The 22,440-nt window shown below is 43.2% G+C and overlaps 1 protein-coding gene across 5 annotated transcripts in view; it reads right to left on the bottom strand.

Moving 5' to 3' along the window:
- The window catches only part of LOC122161492 (LIM domain containing preferred translocation partner in lipoma), a 320,970-nt gene that overhangs the window by 80,938 nt on the left and 217,592 nt on the right, over window positions 1–22,440 (bottom strand). For all 5 annotated transcript variants that reach the window (XM_042820970.1, XM_042820969.1, XM_042820974.1 and 2 more), the window contains exon 9: window positions 3,336–3,459. In XM_042820970.1, coding sequence (XP_042676904.1) covers window positions 3,336–3,459 — 124 coding nt within the window. The remainder of the gene's footprint in view (window positions 1–3,335; window positions 3,460–22,440) is intronic.

Here is a 22,440-nt window from a genome sequence, read left to right as displayed (position 1 = left end):
ATGGAAGTGCTGGCTGGCTGGCTCCCAAACTCAGCTCACCCAGTCTCCCAGCAGCACCAGCTGGCATGGCCAGGGCAAAGAGGCTTCAGGCTCTTGCTCCTCCTCCCTCTCCAGGAACATCTGCCTATGCTGAAACAAGATGGCTCGTTGGTAAACCAGAGATAAGGAAAGTGGAACTGCAGCAGGAAGATGGTTATGGAAAAGATCTTAGTGTGCTGACAGGGCAAGTAAAATGACCTTTCTCCAGTCTGACAGTTCAAATGTAATTATTCCAACAAATTATTTCCATGACTTAATATAACGCCTTGCAGCTTTCTAGCAAGGTTAATTAGATTCCTCAATTCAAAACCTATCTGTTCTTAACCAACTTTTAATATGCTGAAATCCAGTTTTCTAAATTCAAACTAATAAAAGTGATTAGCTGACAGCTATCTGGTATGCTACAATTACCATGGCATTTAGACCCCAGGCAGAAAATATTTAATGCAAATCAGAGTCAATGTCTCTGCCCATTTGTCCTTTTTCTGATTATTGGATCAATGTGCCATATGAATCTTGTACAATCCATGTTACTATGCTAAACAAATAAAGAATGGAGAATAAAGGCAGAGATACTGGTTCAGACAGTTAACCAAAGTTGAAAGACTCCTTTTTTCCTCCTACACTTAATTTCTTCGTTCCACATGAGCATGAAGTTGTGGGGAGGCACAAGGCTGACAGCTCAGTAGATGGGTATTCAGCTCAGACAAAGCCAGAATTAGTGTAAAACTCCCAAGCCTGCACTGCCATATCTGAAATCCTCAACCATTGTGATCCCAGAGACCATTTTCCTCTGAGAGTAGGTCGGGCTGGAATAAACCTAAAGGGATGAGGGCAGACCACCTCTTTGATTTTATCCCACCATAAAAAGCAGTTGTGTCCCAGGACTGCTAGTTTTGTTTTGTATTTTTCTTGGAAGGTATATAATTAGTTGTGGCTATGTTTCCCAAATTGCCGCATGGGGCACAGCATGCTTAAAGCTGAGGAGTTCAGCTCAACACACAGTTTATCTGCACATCAAGAATGCCAAGGCTGGAGACTCAGAGATGATCTTCAGTGGTATAGACTGAGTGCAATTAGAAGATCCATCAGGTGCAGCGTGTAATTAAGCATCATCTGCCCAAGGACGACCAGTGTTGTTGTTTGATTTTCACCAAGCAGCTTGCATCATGCACAATCACTCTATCTTTGATCATGCTGCTGCTTATAACAACATTGGCAACATTTCCAAACGATCTGGATGCTCCTTTCCACCTCCTGTTCTCCAGCTGAATTAAGAGCTACTGGCAAGGCATTGGTCTGACCTTCCATCCGATAGCCAAATTGATGACCTAACATTGAGAGACCTTATGTTCCAATCCTCTGAGCCATGCATCCCTTTTAGATGAATAAGCTTTTGATGTACCACGCTCGCAAACAGAGCAGAACCATTTCAGTGATACATTATTAGCCTGCAAAACCCTAGCATTTCAGCTCCATAAATACAAGTGTTAAACAAAACTAAAGCTTCACTTCAGGAAGCAATTTCTGAGCTGTGAGGAAAATTAATCACTAGAACAGCTTACCAGGGTAGGTGGTTGACTCACCATTGCTTCAAGTCTTTAAGATAAAAAGATTAGATTTTTTAAAAATTTTTTTTGTTTTTTAAAGTCCTGATTCAATCAAGCTTTTGGGGAGAAATTGACAGTAGGACCAGTAGGACAACGGGCTGTACAGTGGCAAGGTCTCTTCTGAACTTAGATCCTGTGAGTTTCCAAATATTCTGCTCACCCAACTGACTTACGGAGCTTATGGAAAGAATGGAGTGGGCTTCAGTCCCTGAACTGGCTCTTGCCACTTACAGTTCTGCATTAAGAAAATGACTGTAATCAAATCTCATGCTTCAGGGCTTCAGCCGTTTGCCTGAAGGGAGCAGGAAAAAAGGCTTCTCCTTCTTGCCCGCCCACACTAATAGCTAAGTACATGTTATGTTTGTTTGGCTTGTTGTTGCTTCTCTTTTAAAACATTAGAGAGTGAACTCAAATGAGTATGGGGCAGAGACAAAGTCAAATGCAGCAACACAGAAAATGCTCTCTGGTTATCCAGTCTTCAGAAAGTCATTCTTGCTTACACTTAAATCTGTACCAGTCATCAGCTTTGATGACCGTCACCATTTACAAAGAAGACATTTTGGCTGTAAGGATGGACACTACGGAAGGCAGAGGATACTGACGGAGAATGGGGATTGATATCTACCCAATGTCACAGAATTATGTTTATCTGATGAGAACATCTTGACCTTCTCATGTAATCAGATTCTTTTCACTGAAAAATCCTTGTTTATTAGGACCTTGGTTCCTCCTGCTTTCCAATTAAATAAAACGACTGAACCTTCTTTAAGTCAGACATGCTTTTGTCCAACCAAAATCTATAACCAGCAGACCTACAGAGCAATCTAAGTGACATTTTTAAGAAATGATGAAATAATGGAAGGCGAAAAATGACAAAATGAATAGCTTATTCTAGCTGTTAACTATATCAATTAAAGCAGTTTGTTTCCTAACTACAGGACACTGACGCTTAGTAAGAAACTAAACACACAGGCAGGATGTATCAAATATGGCCAAATCTCTTGACCTTAATGAAGGATTCACAGTCTGCAACACTTGTTTTACGTAGAGGTAAGACACATATTTTATATGTATAGAAATCTAAGGTAATTCAGTTATATGCTCTTTCCAAAGAAATCAGCTCATTATCTTTTTGCAGGTGAGGAAGACGACATAGATACAATGACTCAATCAGCTCAAATTTATCTTCCTCATATTTGTTGGACACAGTTCTGGGCTAATGGGTGTCCATATAAAACCAACCCGATTGATTCAAAATGGGTTTCTTTTTAATCTATGCCAGCACACAGGAGCAGAATGCATTTACATTGTCAGGTTCCCTGCAGATGCAATGAGAAGACAGGGATGGGGCAGATGGGCAAGAAAGTGCATGAAACCTGAATTCACCCTGGTAATCTACAGGCTGGGGACAGACGGTGTCAAAAAGAACCAAAAACTGAAAAATTCCACTTTGTAACCAGAAAGACTGTAAACATACAGCAAGTGAGCACGAGATTTATGCTGAAATTACAGAGGAATTCCTATGGATGATTACGCTTCCAGCCCAAGCATGGAAAGCAAATCTATCAGTACGAATGTCACTGTATTAACACTGCAGCTGTCATGCCTCCCTCCCCATTACCAAACCTGGTATATACAGAAAGGGGCTATGGAAAGACTGATTCAACGTGACATGGCACTGCTCACCAAAGTAGTCATCAGAGGGAGGATTCTCCATGTCATACAGCATTTTCTTCGTCAGATGTTCCAGCTCATCTTCAGGCCTGAAGGCAGGAGTGCTTGTTGTGGGTCCAGAGCTTGGATACCCACTCTAAAAAACAAGAAAAAGAGAACAAACAGTTTGTGATGTGGTATAAAAGCATTCCCCTACAGTAAAAGAGTCTATTGACTGCTCAGTGCTGAACTTCATTGTCTTTTTGCTTTTTTTAAAACCCAAGAGATTCACACAAGTAAACATCCCATTTAATGTAATGAAAATGGACTCCTAAAAATGTCCAGCAAAGTGCTACATATCCTATTAGAATGAGAAGAACTCTGTGCCTCATAATTAGGTGTCCACTGGGTAGCACACAGTAATAAATAAAGGAGAAATATTATTCCAAGGATAACTTGATACAAACATTTTCCAACACTGAAAAAAGACTTTGGAAGCATTTCAGTTTGGATTTGGCAAAAGCTTCCATCATTTAACAATGCAATAAAAGAGAGGCTAGAACAATCATTCCTACAGTGGCGGAGTGTATAGACAAAGACAGATAATTCCAAGCTGCTACTTTTGTTCTCTTCTTGTTTGTTTTGACACAAATTCTGCTGTTAACACTTGCAAGAGCAGGAGGTAACCCACAGATTTTTAGTGCTAGGGATACAAAGGTTTTAGTATGCACTTAAGAACTGAGACCTCTTGGCCTTCATGTGCTAACAGCTAGCATAAAATATTTAAAGTCCATCTCAGTGAGCTTTCTCCCTGGAAAACAGCAGAACTACAGGCGTATTTTGAGAAGCACAGAAATAGTCACATGCCTAAGAGTTTCTTAGAAGAAGCTAAGTTTGGTGTCTGCAGTGAGAAACTCGGTCATTTCAGGATTAAAAACATGCTGACATCAGTTTTCCTTCTGTGCACTGCTTTCTTGAAAGACCCACATGTGAAAACTAACTTATTTATGAAATGAAGTGTTTGAATAAAGGAAGGGATTTAATTGATTAATCTCTACCTTCATCAAAGATCAAACCTCGCATAAGAAACTTCTGAGTGATAGTCTACAAGTAAGCACTTTTTCATGCTCTTTCCCTATTTAAAAGGGAAGAAAAAGTAAGATCATTGGAAAAACAATACACCTCTATCCAGCTTATATGGAATACACCTGACACGATGAATTCTTATAGAGCCAGTCACATTCAGCAGAGAACAGCAGCTTTAAAACACTGCAAGAGAATTAACTAAATACTTTTATTCTTTTTTCCTTTCAGGCAAGAGAGAATTTCAAATGAGACATCAATCAATGCAGAGAAGGTCTCCAAACACTGCTTAGCAATAATACTTCAATCATCCACTCCGAGAAACCAAACACTTGCATGTTCCTGACCTCGTCATATTTATTTTTCTAGGGCCTGTGCTAAGCTGTGTTCCATCACCTCTCTTTCCTGTTGACCTGACCTCCCTCACACATGCAGCACCCATGAGTGCAGTGGCACCACTGCGCTTCTTGGAAGTGCTGGATTTGCTGTGCACACACAACAGGGCAGTTGTACAGGCTGCTGCCTATCACTTGCTCTCTAATGGGGCAGCAGTGCACAAATGAATTGGGTGGCACGGTTCTCCTGGAAGAAAGAGCGCCTGGAAAAAGCCCCAGGCTGGATTCATTTCCTTCAAGGCTACGCAAGATCTGTTTGCCATATATCCAGCACCCCTACCTGAGGATACAGATTGAAACCATACATTCAGGTTTTCCCATAGATGGTCTATTTTTCTGCTGAGGAATTTTTTTTTATTTTCCTGAGCAACGTTCAATCAGTTTATGCACTTGTCCATGATTTCTATATGCCCAGCAGTTGTTCTGAGTAAGTTGCTGAGCATCTGCTAATCTTGAATGTCTACACATAGCTCAACAAATGCTCTTGCACAAAAGCAACCACCTATGTTTGGGTTACCACAACTTATTTTTTCAGATGGAGAGACAGGCTTGTATGGTGCACAGGACTTACACTTGCTTTCAAAGACAAATAAGTGCCACCTCTGTGGGATATTTCGTTTTGGTATGGATAAGGTCATTCACTTAACAAATCTCAGAGCCAGGTGCTTAACCCAACAGCACCAGATGCCCTTGGTGTTTTGTGGCTGTTCTTAGAAGGCTAATTTACAATTGCTTCACTAGAAATAATAAATAATGTAGCCCTGAAAAAAAAAAAAAAAAATAAAAGTTTCATTAATAAAGCAATTAAGGCTGCCAAATACAAAGCATTTAATCTTGGAAGAACCACATATTTTCCTTTGCTCTCTTGTTCCTGTGAGCTGACCATGAATCTTGCCTGAACATACATTTTAACACAGCAAGAGCAGCCAAGGATTTATTAGCTTGAAAAATCAGTTTAGCATCTGGGCATCTTAAAATATCATTTCATCCTCTTTCAGTTTCCAGGCGGAATGGAATGAATGACCAGTGCTGTCCTGTGAAGGAATCACAGAGGATGGCATGGCTGTGGGGTCTGTGCCTCTCCTTCACGCCAGTCTCCACATCTCTGGAGCAGGAGGCTGCTCGTGTCTGTTTCAGGAAGGGCTCTGGCTGTGCCATTTAAAATGAAATCTCAATATCTGCAGACTTTCTCTAGTTTGGGAAACCATGTATCCTCACACGCAATAAAAAGGCTGCTCTCATATTTTATCTACGTTGCACTTTTCCAGATTGGGCAGATTTCTTATCCAGTATTCAACATCAGCAAAAACAACACACACCAACCACAATGTTAGGAGACATTTTAACTTATTTTGACTAAAATGCTACGCTTTTTTGACCAGCGTTTAAGCAATGCTAGGCACATAATTTTTCTCCTTGCATGGCACATGCTGACTATGTGCCTCCAGGAAAATGCAGTTCATACATATGAACATGCTGTTGAGTTTGCCGGGCACGCGCACACACAAACATAGAGAAGTGTATCTTTAGTGGATCTAGAATGCTTGTTTCAGCAAAACAGTTTCCTTCCTCCTCCTTTGTTAGGTCAGGGTAAAAATACAATTCTGGCTTTCCTTACAGAACAGTTGTGTTGTTGTTTATTAAACTTCCTCTGTTTTCTCCCGATCTGTACCATGATCAAGGCTGTCTAGAAATACAATTTGCTGCCTAATCTGCCACAATCATCTTCATGCATTCTCTTTTCTCTACAATGCTTCAGTGTACACTGCGCCTGAGACACAGAGAGCTCAAAGCTGTGCTCTGTGCTGAGCGGCCTCCCAGATCCACTAAGCATCCCAGCAACATCAGAGATTATAATATGGCCCGTGAAAATGGAAAAGAGCTCTGCTCTGCAAAGAGGGACCACGCTTCAGAAGCACTCGAGTACTGTTTTTCACTATTCCCATCAAATATGGAGCAGCTTTGGGAAAAGCATGACGAATACAGTTGTGTTTGCAGATGTGTATGCATTTACAAACAGATGGACTAGGAACTGCCAGCATTCCTAGGGTTAAACTCCATGGCAGAAAATATCTTCATGTTACAAACAAAAGGAAGTGAGTTAATCGCTTGTGCCACTCCAAGCAGTGCAACAACATCTGATTCATCTTCCTCATTAAAGTTCAGTTCCTAAAAAGCCAGGTCAAAAGAAGCAGTCACGTGGAATTGCTGCACAATTATTTTGGTACATGGAGTTGAAACTTTCTTCAGCGCTTCTCTGGTATGTGCTCTGTACTCCAGACCTCATTGGTAAGCAGCTGCCTCTGGAGCTCTGGCTGCCCAGACAGAAAGAGCTCTGGAGGGAGTGGGCTGCATTCTCCAGCATGAACTTTCCCCGTCCACATACAAATTTTCACCCAAATGGGTAAAAATCCCAGTACAAAATCTGCAAAGACATCTGAAGATGATGCAACCATGAATGTACCATCATTCAGAGTACACTGTATGCGGTCATTTTTTCTTGTCCATTTGCAAATGCTGCACAAGTTTCTTCTCTCGGAGAGAAAATCACTTCAATTATGTGTTCCCAATTACAGAAACGTGGAAATTATCTTCTTTTCAGAAGGTAGAATTAGCCCAATTTGGAACTGAAAAGCAGCCAGAAACATCTCACACTGATACTTACTTTCCATTTCATTTTTTTCTACTCGTTCATCTGCATGAAGTTAGCACTTTCCTTTCACTTCACTCACCAGAACTCGTCGTCAGTTAAATAAACAGTTAAAGAACATCTTTGCTCATTTCTTATTCAGTGGCCTGACAAAGACCATGCTTTTTCATTTAAGTTATTGACTGTCCAAAACAATCGCAAACTTTGAGACCAAAAATTCAGCATGGTGCCGCATCTCTCCAACGAGTTGAGCTCCCAAAGAAATAACGATTGCCTGCAGCTGTAATTCAGTCTATAATTAAGGCCAACTGAACCCTCTTACAGAGGAGATGCGCTGGAAAAAAATATTTTAATTCTTGATTTATTTTCCCAGTGAAAAGTCACAGCTGCCTGAGTACATACAGATTCCTGAAAAGACGATGCTGCCTAGATTCCTGCCACACGCACATTCCTGGGTTCACTCCTGCTCGGAGAATAATTCGAGTCCCTCCAAAGAAGCTGCCCTGAAAGAGGGGATGTCCACCAACCTCTGCAACCCACGAATGGCCTGAAATTACAAGTTTTTGGGCAGCTGGGAGAGTGGCCTCCCCTGGGATGGGCCAGAGTGGGGCAAACCATCAGCGCCCCCACAGCCACCACTTCCCAGAGCAAACCAGTAATCCAGAGCGGACAGCTCTGGCAGCAGAGCCCTCATTTATTAAACAGTGGCATGCTTTGAAATAGGGCAGTTTTGTAACTACTCCAAAGCTCTAGAGGATATTTTTCTTTATTTTTAAACTTCATTATTGTAACTCTATCCTCACTTGGTTATCCACGCACATTCCCAGTCTTATTCAAATCCTGCTAAGCTCCGATTTTCAACAATCTCTTGTGACAGTGTTACACAAAATATGTGCAATAATAATAATAGTAAATTAAATATTTCTGTTCTAAACTCACAGCCTGCAATTTTGGTAAAAAGTCCCTTTTAGGGATGCAGACAGGTGGAAGGGGAGATATCTTGTCTGTAAAATCAAGAGAATAGAGCCAGAATGCTTGTTTTATCTGGAAGCCAGCTTTTAGCTTGTAGTCATGAAAACAAAGTGTTGGCTTCTGTATATTGACATTGAATTAAATAGAATCACCATGTATACACACACACACTAAGCACTCAGAAAAACGGGCTTAATGATATTTCTCTGTCAATTATTCAGTGCTTACAAAGTTCTCCAAGCTTCTGTGATGTCTTTTAGTAATGTTCAAGCACACTAATAAACAACCATGACTGTTTCGTCCTCGGATTGTTTGCATTCTCTTATATGCAAATATACCAAATAGCTTTTCTTGCTGTTCTTCACATTATCACTTATGATTTGAACCTGGAAGAGCTGGTTGTCTCTGCTAGGTGTTACGGAAGTTGGATGAGCTGTAAACAACACGAGCTGGCGCGCTGAGCATGACTGTGTTAAATGACAGCTTCCACTTCTATTGCGGGCAGCCACTGTTTCTGCTGGACACTGTGGCTTGTTTACAATACTCAGGGTTAACAGGAGATGAGCTACACTTTTATGGAGCAACACTGGCTATTTCTAATTAGAAAATGCAAAACAAACAGATCTCCAAGTAATACGTATTTGACATGTTATCTCAGGAAACAGCAGATTTAAACTACATTTCAAATAAGAACGCCTATAAAATGCTACATTTTAATGTCCCATTGCTGCTGAAATGTATATAACGAAACAATTGCAGCAGTGCCTGATCTTGCTTGGGGCCTCTTGGCTCTATCATTACGTAAATACTCTTTACTTGTCAAGGCTTATCTCGTACAAAAAGAATAGTGGGTTGTTTTTGTTGTTGCTTTTTTGTTTTGTTTTGTTTCTCCTGTTAACCCCACTTACTTTGGTAGGGCACATTTCAGCCACGAATTCAAGGTGCAAGCTGGATGGTACTGTTGAGAGGGGGAATAAAGCATCACCACTATATGAATATGTGGATAAGGAGAATGCATTGTGTTAGCCCTAAGTTTTTGGTTGTAAGACCTTGTAAGACCACGTGCACTAAAGACATGGCATACTTATCAACTCCCCTTTTTTTTATGCCATTATAAGGTGGGCTTTCACTGGCTGCCTTCAAAATATTGATTAGTTAAACATTATATTTACTGCTATCAGCAGGTCAAAATCTGCATTTTAGAGTAGGAACTGTAAGAATCCATAGAAGAAGAGAGTCTCAAAGCCTCAGCTATAAGCATGGGGAAGTGCTGGGGATGGGCTTGAATTCACTTCTTGGTGGCTATACACCTCAGGATATTTAGTGCCATCTAGGGCTTCTTGCCTGAGGACATGACATACAGAACTCTCTTCTGTAAATCCAGGTGGCTACCATTGAAAGATGTGGGCAACTCTGGTCACAGTGAGCGGCTCCTCTAAGAGGGCTCATGAGCTTCCAAACCAACCAAGCCACATTCCTATCTCAATGGATAAATACCAAAGCACCCGGTGAAAGTGAGAACACTCCAAAATTCATAACAATAAAAAAGAGATGTTTGCTCACACAGTACTTAACTTGCTTGGACACTTCACTGCCACAATAAAAACACTGAGACTCACTACATGCCTTCCAAAACGTCCCTTTCCAGAAGCAACCCTACAACACAAGGAGTTAAGTGAGATTGGCTCCGTCTTCACTTTTTCATTTGCAAAGCATTTCACAAAGGCCGAGCTCAACCATTCCTACAGACAATGAAGAACAACACCAGACCACAGGCGGGCACAAGCCCATGGTGCGCTGCCTTCCTTCCCCGGTGCACCGCAGCGACGAGGGAGCTCACCGCCATTCCGCATGCGGTGACGGGGGTTTGACGGGGTGCCTGGGCCGCGAGCACCACCTGCTCTGCGGTTCAGGTTCGTCGCCTCCTGACAAAAATTGGCCGTCCCAGCTGCAGTGCTTTATCAGGTAACAAAAACAGAAGTGCTGGGGCATCGCTTGTTTCAGAAGAAAAATAAATCTCACCATTTTAATGGGACTAATTTTGCATGTGAAACTTGCATTCATACTGTATTAACAGTTTAAATATAGCTTTCTTGCCAGATGCCTGAATATGCTAGAAAAGATACTTAAAATATGCAAATGGGTTTCTGTTTTAATACACAAAGAAAGTTAAAATCACATCACTTTCCATCATCAAGACAGGTTTCAATCTAAGTTTTTTTCATGTGAAAACTATAACAGCAAACAAATGGTTAACCAAATGCATTTAACCCACTATCTGTAGTCTCAGTTTTAGTCAATTGTGACATGGGCCATTACACTTCCCAGGGCAGCAGTGACTTAAATGAAGACTACATATTTTGCTTAACATTGGAAGATTATATATAAATTACAGTAAAAAAAAAAAAAAGAAAAGATTCTTAGGTTGGAGCAGGCACTTGGTTCATCATCTACAGGATTGGAGGGCAGGATTCCTGAAATTTATCCTCAGCAATATTCTTAACCAGTCTGATCCTGCACCCTGCTGTTTTAAATGCTCTTCATAACGTTCGGCTGTCTCAAGAGAGCTTGAGAGTCTCAATGAACTCATGATTACAAAATGCTTTGAGATCCTTGAATGAAAGATGCTGAATGAGTACAAATTATGACTATTGTTAATTATCTTAGGTTGCCAAGTTGTGTCCTCTTCCACTCACATGTGCCTACGTTTTGTCTTGTAAGATTATGTCTTCAAAAGAAACACAGCTCTCCCAACATGCCCCATTGCCCAGGAGGTGTTTTGTTATATAAATAAAAGCTATAAGAATAATATTAGCTAAAACAATACTGTGGCAAAAGCAAATTATATTCCTGCTGGTCTCAGAAATGACTTTCTTTTGTCAGAACAAGAAAATTTTTCTATTTTACTCATGTTCTGATCCCAGATACTTGTTCTCTTTTCCTCCTGTGCAGCTGCTTTCTTTTTAAGAGAGTTTACTGTTCTTCTTTTAGGTCTGCAAGACTCTGTTTCTTGAAATAGCTATTGTATGATACCAAGCCCTTTAGCAGTATGAGTAGAAATTCCTTTGGAAAGCAGATGGGGAGCTCCAAAGACATCAGAGAGGGTGAGCACTGAGTATGAGCATTCACTTGACTTTCAGCCTCTCATTTGACTGAATGAAGGGAGAGGAGGCTGAAACCTGACAGACAGTCCAAACATCTGGATGCTGCCCAGGCCATATAATTGTCTCACCCCTCAGCTGAACCGTGCTTCAAGTGTGATCAAACCTATCCAAAATGACACTGTTTCTAGCGATGGAGAAGAGAATTTGCAAGTAATAATGAGAAGACTGCTATTCTAAAATCAATAATAATAATGAGAAGACTTATTCTTCAAAATCAAAGGAGAACTCATTTGCTTGCACTTCAAGATGCTGTGGTAAAAGATTGTACAGAAGAGTATTAAAAGGGTAGTGATAGGGCTCAAGACAATATGTAACGCAGAAAAGAACAGAATTCATTCTCTAATTTCTACCTCAATTACAGCATCTCTGTATTTCATACCATCCACGTGGATGGTTTTGTTGCTGAATGGCATTATACTACACCTTTATGGCATTTAAATTTATTAATTCTCCACATGAAGAGCCCTCTTCAGGTACCTTGAGTTTGCCTGAATCCCAGTCATCAAACATCGTGTCAAGCACCATTTGCAATGACCATTTCCAATTTAATTCATGAAGAACAATCTCACTGTACATGATCAGTAGCTCTCAGTGGTTCACTGACACCACCAGCCAGCAAGCCCCGGCCTCTCTGCGTCTCTGGACCAACCTATGACAAAATTACCTGACTGCAGTTGATAATAATGACTGGCAATTAAAAGCTTTTCAAAGATCCCTCTCACTTTTGGTGAAACAGAGATGTCCCTCAGAAGCAGACAGGTTGCTGGCAGATATAATGCTTTTTGCTCATGTTAGGGACAGGGAAAGTGTATAGCAGCAAGGCATTAGATGTACTCGCATATGCCCTGTCAGGCAGAAGCTACAACACATTGGAAGCAAGGAAAAAGGTGAGACTGAACATCCTCACTGGGAGCAGAGGGAGTAATAGAGAAGAAAAGAAGCAGGAGAGAGCAAAAGACTGCAGCCCCTCGTGAATATCAATAGCCTGAGTGCTGCTCTAGAAGGGACCTGTGTATGCTTTAGTATCAATTAGCCCAGGATAATCAGAAATAACATTTTCAGAACAAAGCAGTGCCAAATTCCATACTGCTCTTGGGGAAAAAGGCCAGGGCAAATGCCTGTCATCTAGATTATCATTTATTTCGCCCAATGTACTTGTGAAAATGATCTTTCATTTGGCTCACAGCAGTAGAAATTTCTCAACAAAGTCATAATTCTCTGTAGTACAGTCCAGGGCAGTTAAGTATTACTCAGATAAAAGCCTCAAGTCACCCTTGAAACACTGTCCGTGCTCAGGAATTTCCCACAGTTGGTGGGAGGTGGGAACCAAGGATCAATTTGCCCTTGAACAGAACCACAGGCTGAGGACCCTGCATGTCCCATGTGGTGGTCAAATTATGCCAGGGAGGCAAAGAAGAAGGGCCTATGGGCTATTGGAAAACGCTGCAGGGTGTTTCACCGTGAGTATTAAATATTCAAAAGGTCTCAAGCTTGTCCTTGCAACCTGCAGGCATAGGAGTGAAGATGTGAGCTGGCTGTGCTGCTGTGATCCTGCTGGCAGAGGGAGAAGAGGGTCATTGGAGCAGAGCCTCGGGAGCTGTGAGGTCAAGGTCAGAGCTAGAGTGAGGACTTTCACAATGTGAGGAAAGAGCCAGGGGAAAAAAATAACTTTTTCCAACACCAAAATAACAGTTTTAAAAGGCAGAACTTCAAAGGCAAGAGAGACGTGTTGACAAAAAGCAGAAAGATAATCAGAAAGCAGAGTGCAGTAGGGGACTTGACACAGACCCTAGTGTTGGAGGAGAGGAAGAAAGTGCAAGCTGGCTAGGAATTCCAGGGCTGGGAAAAGCCCACACAGAGCGAGTTGCGGGCAGTCAGTCCGTGAAGGGAGAGTGCTTTATGGAGGACGAACGTGCAGTAGAGCAGGATGAAATGGAAGGATGGACTAACAGCATCCTCAGAACAGGGAACAAGCAGGAAAGCAAGAGCAAATGTGAAGTATCAGCTTCAGCTTGATTTTACTGAACCAGTTCACCCATACAAGAACTATCCAATGCTAACCAAAACCCCTTATAGTTTCAGCCTATGGGATGCTTCTGGACATACACACACATGGTTTTGCTGGAGTAGCAGGGAACACTCAGATCACAGCAGAGCACAGAGCACAGCACCTCAGCCTCACCTGGCTCCCACAAAGAAGGTCTATTTGGGGTTCAAATAGCACACATTCCCCTTGCCTTCCCCTGCTGCATCTACCATGTGATCCCATATCCACCATGTGTCCAGCAAAACTACTCTGTGATCAAAGTACTCCCAAAGGTAAGCTCATACATACTTTTATGTGGTGATTATGCTCTGCACTGCACAAGTACCTATGGCCTCCAAGCCAGATTCAGAATGAATGAAGAGCAAGGAGTTCAGAATGAAGAGCAAGGAGAAGAAATTCACAGCTCAGCGCTGGAGCCAGAAGGGGATACAGGGCTCCTTGGATTCAGACCATTTTGTCTGGTCCCCTGCTTTGCCATTGGCCTCTTAAATAACCCCAAGATCTTGGCAGCCAAACTTGCTGTGCACTAAGGGAAGGAATCTGAATTTTCCCAGCTGCAGCCTCTAAGACTGCTGTCAGCCTGAGGGCACAGCCGTTGCACTGACTTACAGACCTAATGATCTGCGCTGTTCAAGGCATCAAATGCTTGAAGAAACTCGCCCTGCTCAGAAGGCCATGCTCTAGCTGTATTTCTGCACTGTCTTTCGTGCCAGGCTGGGGTTGACTTTGAGGAGGTCAGGAAGAGCCTGATGACTCAATAAATAAGAGACACTTGAGAGAGTTAGCAGAACTGACAGCTCAACAAGATCCATGTTTAGCTGTCAAAACATTCCTCCATGTACAGAGATGCAGTGAAGAAGGCTGTCCACATCCCTCCTGGGCTAGAGACGAACTTATCTCGCTAATTGGTCAAGCAGTACTTTGAGCAGACTGGAGTGAACTGAAAGAGGCGGTGGCGTGTGCAATTAGAGCTGAGGAGGCCGACGGCTGTGGCAGGACACAGCATCGTGTCTGGACCACTTTGATGCATTAAAAAGATCGCTTTGTCCGTGAAACGTTTTCATGTCCTGTTCAACCACAACAACAGCAGCAGGCCCCTTCTGTTTGTTAATGATTAAGCAGCTCGCAGGTTGACTGAGCAAAGGCTGAAGGGGAAAAACAAAGAGATATATATAATTCTGCTTACAGAATTTACTTGTAAAGGATGGGCTAGACTTTCAGACAGTGCAAATCAGAGCCGCTCTAGGGAACTCGCTGATTTACACAGCAGCAGAGGGTCTGGCTCAGGGTGCCAAAGTGAGCAATGTACTCAGGTGTACATCGGCAGAGAGGCACTATTTGAGTCAACAAGGGCAACACAGGGAGAAAACCTGTTCCCAGGCTCCCAGACCAAAAGCAAGCCCTACAGGCTGAGACCCCGCTCTCTCTGGGGATATGGGTGATTGAAACCTGCTTCCTTGCAGGTGATAGATACTCTAATGCTTACTTAGTTCATGTCTCTTTTGCTAACCATGGTGCCCCCCTCTCATGTGGGCTTTCATGAACTCCTGCTACTATTTCTCAGCTCAGACTAACCTGGGCTTCAGGGCTTCTTCCTGCTCCTTTTGAGGGGTCGGTTTCCCCTTGGAGCAAAAGTGAGGACAACAAAGTGCTGGAAGAGACTGTAGAGAAGCTGTAATTTCCATCACAGAGGTTTTTCTGAGTAGGAGCAAATATTTCTGAAGAATGGCTCAGGCAGAGCTGATCCTGTCTCTGAACAGCAGACAAATCTTCATGTGAGCTCTAGCCTTATTGTTTATGCTTCTCTGACTGTGATAACAGTTGTGACAGGTTCTGCATGGAGTTGAGCAAAGCCAGCTGAAGGTCCTATGGATCATCTTCAGGGCTGAAGTTGCTTACCAGAAAGGAAGCTCATGTGTGAAGTTGTTTTATAGCTTTGTTCCAGACTCTAAATCAAAGAAGTTTTGCTCAGAACTTGCAAGACAAAGAAGCTGGGCCATAAACGGGCACAGTGCCTGTCCTTTTACCAGTTCCAGAATGTTCCATCTCCACCTTAAATTCCAAGTACACTAGGTAGCTCACATCCAGAGGACCCAACCTCGTGGGCTGTAAGCTTGTGTTACACAAATGGAGGGTTTTGTCCAGGTTCCTAGGAATGCTCATCTGGCACTCAGTGATGAATCCCCATTGGAATGTCACAGGGCGCAGCAAGCCTGGCCAGGAGCAGAGAAACAGCAAGCAGAGAAGCATTTGGTAAATCAACAGAGGTGCCCCAGACAGCAAAAAAGTACCACGTGTCTGTTATGCAAAGACCCACATGTGTCTGCAGTGGCTGGCAAGGCATGAAGTTACTCCAGAAGCATCCATGTAATCCCATCCCTGCAATGCTGCCTTACGGGGAAAACGCATGGTGAGGGAGCTCTCTGATCGACATCTTTAAGCCACAAGGTGGTATTTACTAGCCAGTACCAGACAACATTCAAGCAAGAACAGAAAGTCACTTTCCCAGCCCTCCCTGTGAATTGCTCCCATCTGTGCAAGAGAGCAATCCAAAGTCCTTATGCCTATGACAGCACTGCAATCACACGCTTCGGTTTTTAAACCCAAAATAGCGCGAGGCAGACCGCGGCGAGGCTAGTACATGGCATGCAGCTGCGCTGATAAAGAGGAGACATCGCAAGAGACTCTCCAGGGCGCGAGTTGCTAGGGAACGTGGCGAAGCCGTGGCAGATTTCTTTGCCACTTGCTGGCTCCTTCCTCTCTTCCCACCTCGCTCGCGCTCTGCCAGTTTCTTCGCCCCACGAGTGCCGTTCTTCCTGTCTGAAGTGCGCAAAAACAAATCTGCCGGCAACAATGGAGCACGATTGCTTCGCACGTGTTGCTGAGGGAAGAAATCTCTCCAGCCTTTGATTTTCAAAGGCAGCCAGATGATGGGCTGGGGAAAAACACTCCTGCCATTTTCTTGATGTCTGCATGTCGTTTCATTCAACCTGTGGGTGGCAAGCCCAGGTGGTGCAAGTCTGACTTCATGGGAACTGTGCCCTCCGGACCCCTCCTCTTGCCCAGATGTGCTCTTCACTGAGAAGTAATCCTCTGCAGCTTTGTAGCAAAGGTGCACAAGCATGGGGTGGGCTGCTAGAGAACCCAGACAGAAAGAAAGGAAAACCTCTGCCTTCCCAAGAAAGTGCTAGGGGAAGAAGGCACTGGTGACCAAAGTGGAAACAAAAAGCTTTCCAGTATTAATCAATCTTTAGACAATTTGACTGAATGATTAGGAAATGCAATGCTCCCCACTGAGGCATTACAGATTTATATTTAGATGTTGCTTTTTTTTTTTTTTTTCTGACGCCACATTATTTTTAGCTCCCAGTTGATGCTAGGCTGGCAGTGGCTGCTCGATCGAAGCGGCTCTCTGGCAGTGGCAGCTGGGTGAGGTGGTGATAGGAAGTGAGATCTCACTCTGCATCTGGGATGCTGCCCATGCTGGAGCACCTCGATGCACAAGAAGGCAGACAAAAGCGAGGTGGAGGCTGGTCCCAAGCCCTACCTGCACCCTGAGGCTGTGGGCCTTGTCAAATGCCCTTCAGCATCAACAGGGCCTTAATCAAACTCAAGAAGCAGCAGGGAGGAAATACTTAGCAAGCCTGTACAGCTCCAAGAGAGAACAAATCTGGAAGTGACTTTGAGAGAGCGCGGAACAGACATCTTTGTCCCAAGGCAGAGGAAAACAGCATGCATTTGAAGACCTATTAAAATGCAATTAATTCTGGAGAATGAGGAAGAAGCATTTCATTTTCCTGGTAACAACACAAATCCTGTCTGTCCAGAGTGCTTGTACTCACAATACCCTCTAGAGAACAGGAAACTCATGCCATATGCAGGACAAACCAGCTCTGTGGTTCTCACCTGCTCCAGGGTCCCACCTTTAAGAGGGACCATGACTTCAATGATGCCACCTTCATAGTGCTAAAAACCACATGTAGCACAAAGCAATACCAAATAGTGCATCAAAAGCCTAATTCCTCCTTGACTCTGGGTAACAGCAACTAGGCTGCTTTGAGGTAGGAAGATTTCTAAAACCCAGAGAATCTTACAGAATGTGACGGCATGCATTCTTCCATGACAAGGCAGGCAAGGATGGTCAAGGTCTCATCTTGATCTTTGCTCAGCAGCACAGCAGCAGCACGCCAATATGCAAATACGCCGCACAGATTCATGTTCTGTATCACGTGCTGAGCTCTACACATACAAGAACGATTATGATTCTGATTTTATGAGGGAATATAAAGAGTTGAATGCACATGGACATCAGTACATCAACATTCCTATAGAAACTTACTGTACAGTACTGCATCATCCCCCAGCAACCCTGTGGCATGACCTTAAAAATGTAAGGCAGTGCCAGCATCTCCTCAAATATTTGTGTGAACAACACTAAGCCACCTTCATTTCCCCTTTAGTCTACACTTAAAAAATGATCTTCATTTATGGAGACATGGTAGGTTGATACATGCCAGGTGCAATTTATTCCTCAGTTTAAGCCATATGGTTCTCATAATAGTGGCTAATAAAGGAAGAGTATGTTTTCACCTGTAATTTTTCAAATCCCATCAAAAAGTGGTGCAACACAGAACACTGCAGACTGCAGCACAGCACATGTGCTCAGTCACATTTTGCACTGCTCTGCACTTGCTCTTCCAATTGGCCCTTAATTAATATGCACAACCAACTCAGCATCAAGGGCAAAGAGAGCAGTGCAGCTTTGTGTTTGCAGAAAATGTACCTTAAATTAAAACAAACAAACAAAGCAACTGCAAGTTTATTATAAGTGATTTTTGGGATCTGAGCCCTGCAGCAGACTTTGGAAATAACCAGCAACAAAAGACATCAAGTTATCTAATGGGTTTTTGGCAGTTGTTTTACTTGAGAAATAAATTTTCCAACAGTACAGAGACAGAAGCTTAAGGCCAACCTTGACATCTTGGTCCTGGCATGTCTCAATAACCTCTGCAGTTAAAATCACCCAGTGGGCACTTTCAAGAAAAACAGCCAGTACGTTTCTCCCAGAGAAAAGTCAGCAAGAAGCAACCTTAACTAACTCAATAAAGCTTAATGGAAAGGAAGTAAGAGATATGGTTGGCATTAACACCCTGATTTAGAGCTCGGGGATTTCCGCCTAATATATTGTGGAAAAAAGTATCATTCACAAAGTCATCCTCAGCGTACAGACTACAACGCAGCATTCAATATAATAGCCTGGCATCATCTGACTCCAGATGAAAGGGTGAGAGGATATATTTATACTGCACATGACTCCAGCCTCCAAGAATGCACCTCAAGGCAGAGCAACGTGGTGTTTTTTACCCAGCGACGTCCTTACCCTGCCACAACTGATGGCTAATCTGCCAGGGAAGCATAGGTGTGTGAAGCCTGGATTGCAGGGTCTGGTCAGCAAGCCAGCAAGCTTTGTTCCATTGCTAGGGCACCTACTGTCCTTCAGCTGCTCGCAGAGCTCCCTGAATAAGCCCAAGGACCAAAGCCTTCTACGAGGCATTTAGTTGAAGGATTTTTCCTCTTGTTCTGTGGCTCCAGATTACTACTGTACACACATATTCCTTCAAATCCAGAAAGCTTCCCTCTATAGCATGGAGATTTTCACAGACCCACTAAGGTGTAAAACCAGTGAGATCCACCAGTACAACCATCAACCTACGTCTGTGACTGCTCTAGACCACGTCACTCAAAGCCACATCTCCACTGTTCTCGAATGCCCCCAGGGATGATGACTCCCCCACCTTCCTGGGCAGCCTGTGTCAATACCTCACTTTCGTACAGAAAGTGAATGTCAGAAGCTTATGTCCCTCTTAAGGGTTGTACCCCCTGATTCACGTGACCCCTGCTGAAGTGCATGCAGCTAGGGACACTTTCTTGTTCATATAACATAAAGAATTATCACTAAAAAGTCAAGCTCGGTGGACAAGAACAACAACAACACAAAGTCATATTCCCGATAATCAAAGCCACTCATTTCAAGTGCATATTTAGTCCAAGATCTATTTTTCTCCTGTCAGCAACTTTTGGGTTCTGAGACCAGATTCCTGCAAACACCTGCTCTCCCTACTCTGCGAGTAGCAGTGCTTACACACCAGTACTAGCTCTAGTACAAGAACTAGCTGGCACACAGTCTGCTGCTGCCTCCACTTCGCATCCCATGCACTTTCCCAAAGCTAGCTGCTGTGTTTTCAGCGACCTGAGAAGAAATACTTGCTCCCTTAGTAATTAGATTCACAGTAAATGCGGGAAGCGAAGCAAAAAGAACACAATGTTCAGAGCTGCCACTCACGGTTAAATAATTAGTCAATATTACGCTCAAATGCTGCCTCCAGTGTTCATGCCAATCTGTACGAGGAGGCATTTGTCCTTACATTACTTTGGCGCCTCGTTTCAGTAATTTCTATAAGCTGGCAGTCTGGCCTCTGCAGAGAATGGGTCACACCACTGCTAATTCAGATAGATCACTAAATACGAGTAAGAACAGAGAGGGATTAAAGGTGGTGAGATGTTAACAAAGCTTTGGTAAGTAATATATGCCAGAAATCCCTTCACCTGATTTTTATAAAGTAGGCCTTGTCTAAAAACAAGGGGGCTAATTGGTTTATAATTAATGCACAACCATAATCCTATTTGCTCTACATGCCTGTTATTGTTTTCTTCTACACACAGAGCCCTATCAGTTCCCAGTGGGAGGGACTCAGTTGCTTTAACACCCTGCATAGGAGCTCACTCATATGGTTTAATGGTCAATAATCCTGTGGTACTGGTAGGATCCTGAAACTCCTCCCAGGCTGGAAGCAGTAGTTCACTGAGGTACTGCTGCATTCAGGTATTTAAGTTGCTCCTCCCAGAGCAGCATTTATCACGGCTGTACTTCCCCTCACGTTTGTGTGCACTAGAAGGATTTCATGACTGAAGGAGTCAGGACGGCTTTTGGCTGATGCAGAAATGAACTTGATTCTCTTTGAGTGTCTGTTGATGCTTGAATTGATGTTGTTACTTGTCTAAATACATTAACTTAGAAAGAAAGTACCGAACACTTGATGAAAAAGGGTTACAGACTAACTCCTGGAACTCTTCTTATCATCTGCACAGCATCTCTAAAACACTACTATGAAAGGAATGGAGACTATGTCAACACTCACCTCAATCACATAGCAGCTGCATGGCTGCCTAGCTAATACGTGGTTAGGTGGAAGTTTCACTTCCACCTCGTGCCACCCAACAGCAGAACTACAGACATGAATGAACTTACCCTGTTGTAAAACAGAGGTAGGAAGAAAACCCAGTTTCAGCGCCCAGTGCATTTCTGCTGGATGAAGAAGTCCCTTTCCAGAAGCTATTCACTAGGGACAATATGATGATCTTGGAAAAAATTTGCTTCCAATGCATTTCACCAACACTGAACTCAACAAGGGTCAACAAATCAGCCATGCACCACAGACGTGGCAACAAATGGTACTCTGCAGCACAAAGCAGCCAAGCCAAATACCAGCTCCTTTTCATAACACGGCTTGCTCCTGGCAATGAGCCTGTTCCCTGATCTTCGCCTGATGCAGAGGCTACTGGGACTTGGGCAAGTCAGAATACCATTGCTAAAAACAAGAGCATGTCTTGAAGCAGGTCCTGCGACCAAATGAGACCAGCTAAATTCCATTCTAATTCACAGCATCTGCTGGATATAGAGACTAACGAGCACTGAGATAGTGTGCGTGTCCCTGAGCAACCTGCAAAACCTTTCAGCATAAGAAAGAGGAGGGAGAGGAGAAACACCAACAGGAGAACTCCGAGATGATTCATTTTGTCTGAGTTTTACTATGCATGCCTGAGAGTTACTTCATTAAGCAGACAGCTCGCATCTGAGTTGCCACCTCCCCTGGCTGCTTCATCCATCCACACAGCTCGCTGGAGGAAGAGGGAGTAAGGCAGCATCCAAATTAGAAACTATTTATTATTGTTGAAGTAGAAAACTGATTGCTTTTCGTCCCCTTCTTCCCCCGTTTCGAAACACTCCTCCTAGGGAAACTTGTGCTGAGAAGTCCTTGCGAACAAACACATGGAGAGTAACAGAACATGGTCCATATGTACTAGCAACCAAAAATAAACTGAAGTCTGAAATGCATACAGTCAAGTGGATTCATAATGTCTCTCTTTATGCCACAGTAACAGATGGTCAGTGAACTGTTACAAGACAGACCAAGACTAGTTAAACAGATGGGGAGTGTTATTTTTATACTGGTTTATAAGCGAATATTTAAATTTCCACTGGGTTATCTGAATTACCATCAAAGGAACGCACAACTGAAGCCCCCATCCAGCCAAAACTAAATTCTATGGAATCTTATACCCACAGAAGCTATTGCAATTCCTTCTTACAGCCTTTCACTGATGCTGCACATGACAAAAGTCTCCCAGACCTTAGCAAGGCCTGGCCCAATGCTTCACACCTCTCCTCAGCAAGTGGTTGTGTGCAAGCCACGAGGCCCCCAGCCTCCTCTCCTCACCCCTCTGCAGTCAGCAGCTTGTGTCCTTACTGTTAATTCCCAAAGCAGGAAGGATCCAAACAGTTGGAGCACAGCTCAGGGGCAGAGTGGATGGTGGTGACTAGGAACCTGAGCCATGATAGAGGCAGAAAGGGAAAGGGTATTTCAGAAAAGACATTTATTTAAAGACTGGTCTGTGTTGAAGGAATGCATTAGAAAGACCAAAGACACAGCGGACTTTTCTCCATTTCTGCAGTCTGTGTTTCTTTTTTTGCCAGTCTCTCACCTAC

The sequence above is a fragment of the Centrocercus urophasianus genome, unplaced genomic scaffold, assembly GCF_019232065.1.
Source record: "Centrocercus urophasianus isolate 14NV4802_14NV808 unplaced genomic scaffold, USGS_Curo_1.0 seq_19, whole genome shotgun sequence".
Taxonomy (NCBI): domain Eukaryota; kingdom Metazoa; phylum Chordata; class Aves; order Galliformes; family Phasianidae; genus Centrocercus; species Centrocercus urophasianus.
This window is presented reverse-complemented; position numbering and strand designations above follow the sequence as displayed.